Consider the following 11,193-nt stretch of genomic DNA (forward strand, 5'->3'; position numbering starts at 1 on the left):
GAAGTGAGCTTTGTTCATCCTGTAAGCATGCTGAAGCAGAGGGCACTATGCCAGGCATGGCTGTGCCCTGCTGAATGAAGCTGGCATTCGCACCCCAGCAATGCCTTTGCCAAGTGAGCTCCCAAGGGACTGTGTGACTTCGGAGGGAGCAAGTTTGGAGAGCATGGATTGGGCTTTAAGTGGGAGGGAGAAGGCAGAACAGGGATGTTCATCTCTGTTGCAGGGAATTATGAAAGATTGAGGTGAAATGCATGTCTAGATGAATCCCACGCCCTTTGCCAGCACTGTGGGTGCCTTTTCATGTGCTGATGTGATCCCTGGTTCCCTTTTGAAGGGGCATTTCCAAGAGGCACAGTGGGTGCTGCTGTCCAGTGTGTATTGGTGAGAGCAGAAGGGCACTGAGATTTGCTTTGGGGCCTGATGGCTGCTTTTCTTGAGCAACTTCTAAGAGCTGGAACAGTTATCCCACCTTTTAAGGCCCTTTTTCTCCTCTAAGCTGCCCTATTTCCCAATACCAGATCTTAGGGAGAGAAAAAAGTACAGCCGAACCTGCTAATGCAGATATTAATACAGTCATGATATAATTTAATCTTGATCCCATTAAGCACACTTAATGATCAGAGAGTTCCTCACTTAGTTTAATGGACACTTTTCCAGATAATGAAGCTGCAAAATCAGACACTTGTTATAAATGTCTGTTTATTAAACAATCTTTCTTCCTAAAAGCTTCTGCCCAGCCAGAATGAACATGAATAGAGAGGATGGTGTTTGCAGCTCAGTCTTTAAGGAAATACCAAGTAAAACATTGGAGCCTATTCCTTTTGATTTTTGCTTGTCTTTATATAAGAGATGAGAACAAGCCAAGATAGGTTTTTTAAGGTGTGCTTTTTACTGTAGATGTATGAGGCAGTCGAGCCCTGATGTCCATGAAATAGCATCTGCTGTCAGACTGGCTCCTGGAGTGGCTATTTCCCTCCCAGCAGATGACTTGGTCATGGGAGCTGAACCAGAAGCTGATGAGCAGATAAGACCAATGGTGTATAATAACCTGACTTAAAATGCTTTTCTGTGGCTTTAGTTCAACTTCTGCTCCTGGCTGGGTGTGCTCTTTCAAGTGCGTGGCAGTGCTTGTGCTAGGGATGTTTGTGCAGAAGAGGCCCCTGCAGCCTCTTTCATCAGGGACACAGTGTTTAATGCAGTCATCTGCACACCTTACTCATACATTTCAGAGTGCACAAAGTGGGTAGATACCTGACATCGTAAAAGACCTTTGCCATTGCATAACTGCTGTGTTTAGGAACGCTGTGCCTGCTCATGGTGCTGCTTTGGATGGCCCAATCATTACACCTTCCTGTTCCTTCTAATGCCCTGGTGCTGAGCCCTGCTTTTGGCTGAATGTGTAAACAGGGAGACCCTGTTTGTCACATCCATGACAGCAGCTGGGCACAGCATGAGCCTTGACTTGGGCACTGCACATCACCTGGGCACCAGGGACTCCTCTTTCCTGGCAGAACTCTCAGCTGCAGTGCACTGTTGATGGGTAAGCAAATTTTTCTCATTGAAGTTAAAATAAGAAACGTACTTGAAGATCAATGGTCTGGTACAACCCCTTGTTCTAGTCCTTCCCACACACCATGATGAGGCTGTCATAGACTCCATGGAGTTCATGCCTGATTTCTGCAGCACATTGTGAATTTCCTTTTATACGGACTTGCCATTTTCTCTGTCTTATGTAATATATTACAAAATGAATACAGATGGAAAAATGGGAATATATGGCAAATGGTACCTTGCATGATCCAGCGACCCTGGGAGAGGGAGGAAAATGCTATTTCTATGAGACATAACCAGCACAGCTGATGGAGAGCCCCAAAGCCCAAGTTTATTGTTTGAAGATTCATCATTTCTAAAAACAATCAAAAATATATACATAAAAAAAGTTTTAAGAAGGTTTTTAGCTCACAGAATCACAGAATAGTTTCTGTTGGAAGGAACCTTAAAGATCATCCAGTCCTAACGCTGCCATGGGCAGGGACACCTTCCACTAGAGCAGGTTGCTCCAAGCCCTGTCCAACCTAGCTAAATGCTAAAGTTCTCCCTGTTTTAAGCAGGAACTGGGAGCCGTTTAATAAGTAAACTCTGCTTTGCAGTGTGGCTGATCATTTCATTACAATTTTAATACTTGAGTGACAAAGTTGCTGCGGAAATGTCATACAGAAAAGGCTCAGAGTCCTTTAAAACTGCAGAGTAGGAATCACTTTGGCATTTTGAGTCTCTGTGAAACTGCTTCCTGGCGAGCTCTGCCAGGGAACCCGGGGAGGTGTTTGCAGCAGCGAGGGAGCTGCCTGTACCTCCCGGCTCATTAAACGCCGTAGTGTGTCTCCATCCGGATTGTCACCAGCTCCTGAAAGCACTTTGCTGCTGGGCTGGAAATAGCGTGTGCTGGAAGAGCTCAGGAGAGGCTGCGTGGGGAGGCACAAGGCGTCTTTCCAGCTTTTGCTGCCTGTAAATCCCTTGGGAAAAGCTGAGGCGAGTCCCGGTGGAGCAGGGTGTTCCCCAAAGCAGAGCATCGTTGGGTGATGTGCCACAGGAGGTGGGGGTGAGCGTGCTGCTGACGCCTGGCCTGCCCTCAGCCGCCGGGTGAGGATGCTCACAGCATCCCTCTCCTTTCTCTGGGTCTTGGCTCAGCCACCTGCAGAAGGAGGGCAGCAAGGGGAAGGTCTTAGCCTCGGAGGGGACCCGTGGGGGTCAGGCCGTTGGGAAGGCTAGAGGGAAGGAGAGAACTGCCATGGTATTTACACCACACGACATGGAATTACTGCTTCCTCCTGCTCAACAGCCTGAGCGCGGGGACAGCTCCTGCCCCGCTGCTCCTGGGGTTATTGTGAGCAATACCCAGGGATGTTCACCAGGTGTTTTCAGGTTCCCATGGGAAAACCACTGCACAAGTGCTTAAAGTAATAAACATTTTATAGTGCAAAGGTGATCACAGCTGGGAGGGAACAAATTGCTGCTGCTGGCAGTGGAGGGCAGTCACCCAGGACCCCCCCTGCTCCTCCAGGCTGGGTTTGGGTCCTGCCCTGGTGCCTCCTCTGAGCTCGCTGCCTTCCCCCCTGCTCCCCCATTGCTCTCCTCCCTGTGCAAAGCCAAGGCTGACTCATGCTCTGGAAAGCGCTGCTGGTCCCTGCCGGCACCGGCTGCCAGCTCTGCCTGGGTGAGGGCTCCGGTGCTGCTCTCATTAAATCTTGGGAAGCAGATAGTGACCCCATTATGCACTCACCTGGAAAAGCGGCTCGGCCGTGCCTGATTACTGTGCTCTGCCCGGAGACTTTTCATGCTTCCCTTGCAGATATACATTTAGATTTTACCCAAGGACTTTTAATTTCCTCACTGGCTTGAGCAGCCGTGACGGGTATACAGATACCTTCCCCTTTTCCTCCAGCTATTTTAACCTGTCATCAGCTTTGTTAAGATATTGCAAGAGATTACAAGTTGCTGTAAAGCTTCAGGGGCTCATTGCTGTGCTTGTAAGCATGTAAAATGCACCACAGAAATAGGAAACATGCCGGAGTTATCGTGGTTTCATAGGGATATCTGTTCAGCATCTGCTCAGGTCTGCTCTACTTCTTCTCCCCACTAAGCAATCCCAAGTTAACACACTGGGTTTGCAGCTTTCGTGTTCATCGCTGATGAGCCACACTTAGAGAGGTAAAAATGGGTTTGCAAAGGCTGCGATGACAGTTCTGGGATTCGGCGTGCAAGGCTCTTGCATTGCCTTTATATAATGGCTCTTGCCAGCACTACAGGGAACTGGGGAGTTCCTTGGCAAAGGGGACCTGATGTACTTCGTCTGGGCTAGCCAAGAGGAGAACTGATTGTGAATCCCCTACGTCCATCCAGGGCATATCCATGGGGAGACTGGTTTAGTCCCAGGCAGTTGGAGCAGTGGGTGCTGGGGCTGGTGTGGGTGCTGCTCACTGCACTGGGCAGGAGGGAAGCTGCAGAGCATGGATGCCTATTGCTGGGTGATTTCTGAGTTCCCGAGTCCTCTATTCTGAACACTATGAAGTTGTTAAAATTTGAAATGTTAATACAGAGAACTCGGGGAAGAGGCAGAAATCAAAGGCTCTTCTAGGATCAGACACACCATTCCCCTCTGGGCTTGCAGCCTGCTGCAAGCTCTGTATGTATTTTCTTACTTTACATAATTTTTCCATCTCTCTCCATCAGCCCAGCTCTTCAAAGGCTTCCTTCTGTTTCCAGCTCTCTTGCTGCTGCTAAATATGCCCTCCTCTCTGCTTTCTAAAATGCTGCTCTTCCCTGAAGTGCCAATGCTCCAGTTTATTAGAGGAGTCTCCCAAACTGCTGAGTTGATGCTGGGCAAGGAGGCAGGGAGCTGCTGCCAGGTGCTGTTCAGTGGCACTGCCAAGAGTAAAGAGGGGCAGCGAGGGAATAAAATGCAGCCAGTTAATTTCGGCCTGTGTCATGCAAGTCCTTTTAGTGCCTTCGAGTGCCTGGTGTCTGCTGCAGCACCGGAGGCTGTGTGACGGTGTCAGGGAATATTGGTGTTCCCCTGCTCCGGGCTCTTCCTGCGTTTCTTCCACTTGCCATGGTGCTGAGCACCCTCCAGAAGTGCAGTGGGGCTGGAGCAGCTCCCCAGGCCCACCCTGGCTGGAGATGCAGCAGGGAGGTTTTTGGAGGTGACTCCATGAAGGTGGATGTGGCTGCAATCGGGCATTGCCTGCAGCAAGCGTGCTCTAGTAAAGACTCCCAAATAGAGACAAGGGCTTTGGTAGGGTTGGGGTTTTGGCAGTAACCTCTGAGCCCAATTACCATTGCAGCCAGCTGCTGTGATGGCAGAAATCCCTGCAGTTTGTGAACTTTGCCTGAAATGCTTTTAATGACAGTTTAATAACAACACTTAGCGCTTGGTACATTGCTTCTCACCCCTGGAACTGAAATGCTTACTGCAAAGGGTAATGACCATTATCCCCCATGTTCACCGGGTGGGGGGGTGGGGGGGAATAGCTGGATTTTATTTGTGAGAATAATTATAACAAGTGGAATTAATCAACTTTTCATATGAATAGTGTTGCTTTTTAAAGACAAACGTCAGGAAGGAGTCCTAGATACAAAGGCGAACTCACAGTGGTGTAGATCCATCTGACGGCTTCTCGGGGAACTCGTCAGTGCCTGTGGTGCAAAGGCATTAACCCTGCCAAGGCAGCATGCAGAGGGGAGAGAAAGCAGTGAAAGGAAATGCAAGACCGAGCACAGCACTGGCTTACTGGTGCCCTAGATTGTGGTGAGCAGGCACTGCAGGGAGCTGCTCTTCCCCAAAGTCCGATGTGTGTTGTTCCCTCCACTCTTTGCCTCCCCAGCTGCTCAAAGCCCCATTGCTTAGGAAGATTATCCCTGCTCCTAAATGTCCTCTGGGTCTTGGTGTGTTCCGTGTAGTGCATGGAGAAATTCCACTGAAATAACTACAGTTTCTTAGCTGGAGGACTAAAAGAGGCCGTATCTTCTTAGGAGCTCTGGCAAAATCACTGCGGGTTGGGCTTTTTTCCCCTCTTTCTCTGTCCTGCTTTACATCCCCCTGTTGCTCTTTGGCCCTCTTCAGACTGCAGGCTTGCAGGGGAAAAGGGCTGTGTTCTTGTGCTGAGCCCAGGGAAACAGAGGCTTTTTTTGGCTGGGACCTCTTGTGATGGTCCCAGCACATGGTGAATAATAATGCCTCCCTGCACTGTGACTGCAGGTGGGAGAGTCATTGAGATGCTTTCTTGTGGTGTTGCCCTGCTGCTTATAGACCCTTATGGGTTCTGTTTGTGGAGATGCCAAGACATGGGTTCACCTGGAAGAAAACTGAAGTCCTGGGAAATCCTCCCATTGTTTTTGGCCACTGTTGCCGAGGGCCCCTGCTCGCAGGCACTGCAGGGGAGGGGAAGGCAGGAGCCAGGATCCATCAGATACAGAGCACTACAGGAACTTAAATGCCAGTACTTGGAATTGCAAAGCACTGCTGTGGACTTGCCTGGCCCTAATGTGGTGTGGAGCAGCGTGCAGGCAGCAGCGGGCCGGCTGCTCAGAGGGATCCACGTCTCTCTTATAGGGAGCAGCCTCTGGGAAGCCCCAGGTCACCTGGATGCCCATCTCTGTGAACAGCAGGTAGGAGTCACCAACCATCCCTGGTTTTCCCCCAGCCTCTTCAGGAAGGGTTTGATCATCTGTGTCCTTTAAACCCTGATTTTCATGGCACAGCTCATCTCTGAGAAAGATCTGTTGGCTCTCTGCAGCAGCTGAGTGCTAAGGTCCTGCTGCCATGCCGGTGGCCATGGGCCAGAAAAGACCTTCCCCTCCAGGCTAATGGAAGGAAAATGGAGATAAGTTTTTTAAATTGACTCTGAATCAATACGAACAGTATTTTCTAAGCACTTTTATTAATAAGTACACACATCCTTTCTGTCCAGGGAGGATTCCCAAGCATCTCCTGTGTATTCTAATAACCTCTGCAATCTGAAATAATCAATGTATTGGTATCGTATTTTTGACTGTAAAAGGAACTGAACCTCTTTGGATTCAACCCTCTCGTTAACTGCAACTCCACCTGCCGATCAGTAGTCAAAAATATGGGCAGAAGGACCTGTCGTGTTAGAAAGAGAGTAATTGGGCTGCTCTTGTTCACAGGGAGCAGACAAGGGGTCTATGCTTCACCACATCCCTATGTGGAGGAGCAGCACTGGCACTCCACAGGGATGGAAGGGCCACGTCCTGCCCAAAACCAGAGGGTGGATCATCAACAGTGTTTTCTTTTTGCATTTTTTTTTCTTCTCAGCAAATTTGTTATTTTAACTGCAACAAATGTCAGAGGAAAAAATATTCTAGTGAGGAAGCAGGAGTTCTGCCTTCTGCGATTTTAACTTCGCATTGGAAAAGAGAACAATCAGTAAACAGAAATAGAATGAAATCTTTACATTTCCTCAAAACCACTGCTGTTTCCAGCCAGCTCTGTTGGAGAGGGTGCTTCTAATGGTGCTTGAACAGCGCTGCTTGATGCAGCTCGGTGTTAGCCTGGTTGCAGAAGCCTCACGGAGGGGCGTGGAGTTGTTTTTGCAGGGCTGTGTGTGAGCCTTGGCAACCTCAAAAGCATTGGCTGCCTCTGAAAAGCTATTTAGCGAGATGCGTGGTGACAATGTAGGGCATTCCCCAGCCAGCAAAGGGCAAACTTCTTGAAAAACACTTCAGCAAATGGCTGGGCCAAAGAGGCTTGTAGCATTTGTCAAGGTATTAGTAGTGCTCTAGAGATCATTAAACCATTAATGTCGTGCTATTACAGTTGTTGGGGTCTTGAAATATAGGAAGTGACTGTGGTGGTAATAAAATTGCGTGGGACCTCGCTCATCCCTGGAGTTATTAAATAAAGGGAGGTCAGGACTGCCTGCAAAGGCAGCGCAAACACAAACCAGCCTGATGAGGAGCAGCGGAGGGCGCTGATCCTTGGAGCCGGGTGGCAGTTTGGATGGAAAGGTCATTTTTCCGGAGTTGCTTAATGGGTCCGTAGAACCAGGCAGTTCTCTAGAGGGGGAATAACGAGCCTTAATGACTTTTCAGCTCAGGGTCCCTCAAATTATCTCGGTATTTGTACGACTGTAGCCCCTCCTGTAGAGCAGCAGCTCTGCCCTGGCTGGTGAATTGTCTTGTGAGATGCTGACATGGCTGAATGCAGATGTTTTCTAGCAAAATGGGATCTCCTACTTGAGTTACCTTTTGTGGGTTTGGAATTATCTTTATGTAGTTGATGCCTTTCAGGGTGACTTTTTGAGATTTTAAAATATGTCAAACTGGCTGTTCTTACAGAAGGCTTTGCACACTAACACTTCAGGTTGTACCTCAACGTAACAGGTTGGTTTGCCAGAATAACATGGAAACCCCCAACCCCTTCCTGTTTCATCAACTAGTTATACTGCACTAGGTATTACTTTATTAATACTAAGTTGAAAAGGTGCTTAAAAGGAGTGTTGGCAGTTGGGTCTGAAAGGTACCTGGATAAAAGCAGAATATTTAACAATGCAGTTGCAGTGGATTCAATTAAAACTAATGAAAAATCTGCTTGTTCCTAACTCTTATTTTCAGGAAAATGATTACCACTGCAATTGCTGCTCGGCAATTCCCAGCCACCTCCAGCCCCCGGCACAGCAGTGGTCTCCACATAATGCAGACGCTGAAATGAGAAATCAGCACTTTATAATGGGCTCTCCGACTACAATTAAACAGTGATTTCCTGGCTCACGGTCAGGTGGTTGGCATCCAGTTAGCTGGGCAAATGCTTCTGCACCAGAGAAGTTCTTATTTGGTCTTTGATGTTACATTGACCGTGTTCTGTTAACTTTCGGTCCTGGATTCCCTTGGAGAATATGCCGTATGAACAAGGTGTTGGATGTGTAGCTGACCCTCGTGTGCCACTGAGGTGACACATGAAGTGTGTCCCTGCAGAGCTGTGCTTCAGGTTGCGTTTACAGCCACGGCTCTTTCTAGGAACATTCAGCTTCCCAGCACTGAACATGCTGGATGTACTGAGAGATGCATTTTGCCTGGTGTGTTATTTGGGTTTCGGGTGAGCATGTAGCAGCCACGGATGCACATCACCAGCACAGGGGACCTGCGATTAGTCATAGATGTCTTTTCCTATGGAACAACCCTTCACTTTCTGAGTTACAGGAAAGCAGCTTTATCCATTCAGTGTGATCTTTACCCTTTGACACCAGTGCCCTGGCTTTCCATGTCCCAGCCGAGAGGACCAGGGAGCTTCTCCGGTGTTGCTGATGGTTCAGTGACCCAGGCAGCTCCAGGTTTCCTTTGCTCCAAGTTCCTGCTTTATTCCTCCTTTGACTGCTCTTTGTGGCACAGCAGCGCTTGGTAACTGCCTGGGAGGAGAGATTCTGCTGGGGCTGTTGGTCTTTAGGTGACCCTGCGTCAGATCACTCCCCTCTCCTGGTTTTCCTGTCGTAGTTTGTGTATAACAGAAAAGGTGTCTTCATGTAGAGGTTCCTGCAGGTGGGAACTGTGTTTCTCAAGGGGTTCTTTGATATGGTTTCTGTCACCTTCCATACAGTTAAAGTGTGACAGAAGAGTATTAATTTTCTGTTAAAATTCCCCAGGTATTTCCCTAAAAGTGCTGCTGCTTGATGGCCTTAGTGCTGAGAGTATAATTTAAGCATGAGCCACTTTTCCTATCTAATGTCAATCCTGAAATTTATATTCTTCTGGAACGAGGACTACAATACAATGTAGAATTTGCAAATAGATCCCTAAAAGAGAGACCTGATTGCCCCAGTCCCAGTGGCTCCTGTTTTGCAGGAGGATTTGTCAGACCCTGAGCTGGGCACAGTCCAATCCAGAGGGCTAGTAACAGCAGTAATTATATTTGGGGCTTGAGAACAATACCCTGAAGTGAACAGACATAGAGCAATAAGTTGAAGATGAAGCTAAAGCAAACCATGAAGCAGAAAGGAACGACTCTTTTAGTAAATGAGTGCACTGAGCTAATGAATCATTTTGAGGCAAAAGGAGAAATTAAATGTGTGCTGGAAGCTGGCACATTAGTAAATGGGCTGTGGGTTTTTATCCATTTTACATTTCAAAATGCTGAAATAAAGTATGTCTTAGGGTAAAATCCCATTAAGAAATAATGCTCTGAGCAGGGAAACAAGGATTTTGTTAACAGGAAACAGGGACTTGGTTCCTCTTCCCAGAGCAGCCTTTGTGCCAAGGGGCAAGTCATGGTTAGGTACTGATCTTAGGAGGAAGAACAGCATTGGCATGTCATGGGATGGTATTGGCATGTCATAGGGTGGTGTTGGCATGTCATGGGGTGGTGTTGGCATGTCATGGGGTGGTGTTGGCATGTCATGGGATGGTGTTGGCATGTCATGGGATGGTGTTGGCATGTCATGGGGTGGTGTTGGCATGTCATGGGATGGTGTTGGCATGTCATGGGGTGGTGTTGGCATGTCATGGGGTGCCGTGCACACTGAAGCACCCCTATGATCCCCTTGGAGATGCTCTTCGCTGAAGGCTGCTACCAAGCACAAGCAGGAGCAGCTATGGAATGGTGGCATCTCCAAAAGAGGGCGGGATCCACAACCATCCCTTTGCAGTCCCACCTGCACACTGGGGCCCTCACGGGTCTATCTCCTGTGCAGAACTCCCCTGGCCATTGCAAATTCCCTTTCTATGGCTGACATCCTGAGAAATCGATGCCAAGCACGCTCAAGGAGCAGCAGGTTTTGTTCTCACCTGAAGAGGGGACACCAGGTTGTTCTGGGACACGGTGTGTGCACCTCTCCAGGCACCATTTAGCCTGGCCAGGGGAGCAGTGATTGAGCCCCTGCAGCCGCTCACAGGGAAGCAGCAGTAAGTTGTTCTTTGCTCAGTTCACAGCGGGTGCGTTTAGGAGGGGACCTTGCTCTGCTGCTTTGTGTCTGCGAGCCAAGCACGCTGAGTCTATTCCCTGGCATGCAGTCCACGCACCGCTCTTTACACAGAGGAATAAGATAAAATAGCTTCCTCCCCCTCACGTTGCTACTTAAAACCAGGGATGGGGAAAAAATAATCCCTCAGCCCCTGCCCTGCTTGTGGTGATAAGAGCAATGCAATCCTTTTTTTAAAGGAGGCAGCCAAGGCAATTACGTTATTTAGTAAACAGCCTTTTCAGAGGTTTCTGCATTGTGGATGTTCTCTCGGTCGTTTTGCACCAAATCCGTTGCAGCAGCAAGGCCAGAGAGTTTGCCTCGACTCCCCTCACTACCAAAATAAATGCACAGGGCAGGATTGTTCCACTGAGCAGCCGTGACTGGGGAGAGAGAAGAAGGAAGGAGATGGTACGTGCCGACAGCTCTAAACTGATTGCGGTGAGGATTGCTATGTATGAGAGAGTTCAGGGGGGAAAGAGGAGGAAGTCACAGAGGCAGCCAAAGCTCGCAGGATGGCAAGAGCCAAGCTGAAGAATTCCCCCTCTGAGAGCAATTCCCATGTAAAAACTGTCCCACCAGCGACGACAGAAGATGTCCATGGGGTGAGCCCCTTGTTACCGGCTCGAAGGATGGGATCCATGGGGAGTGATGTCGGACAAAGGTATTGCAGGACCGCAGTGGTGCGTGGGGCTTTGTGGGGGGGGGGGGGGGGGGGGGAGACCAC

At 48.8% G+C, this 11,193-nt stretch overlaps 1 protein-coding gene across 1 annotated transcript in view; it reads left to right on the plus strand.

The window, feature by feature from the left end:
* Positions 1–10,893: 10,893 nt before the first annotated feature.
* LOC104411621 (potassium channel subfamily T member 1) overlaps positions 10,894–11,193 on the plus strand; it is a gene marked incomplete at its 3' end in the record, with an annotated part of 27,021 nt that continues 26,721 nt past the window's right edge. Inside the window, exon 1 of the mRNA XM_010022083.1 lies at positions 10,894–11,130. Within this exon, the coding sequence (XP_010020385.1) occupies positions 10,982–11,130 (149 nt within the window). The remainder of the gene's footprint in view (positions 11,131–11,193) is intronic.

The sequence above is a fragment of the Nestor notabilis genome, unplaced genomic scaffold (assembly GCF_000696875.1).
Source record: "Nestor notabilis isolate BGI_N333 unplaced genomic scaffold, ASM69687v1 scaffold32559, whole genome shotgun sequence".
Lineage (NCBI taxonomy): Eukaryota > Metazoa > Chordata > Aves > Psittaciformes > Psittacidae > Nestor > Nestor notabilis.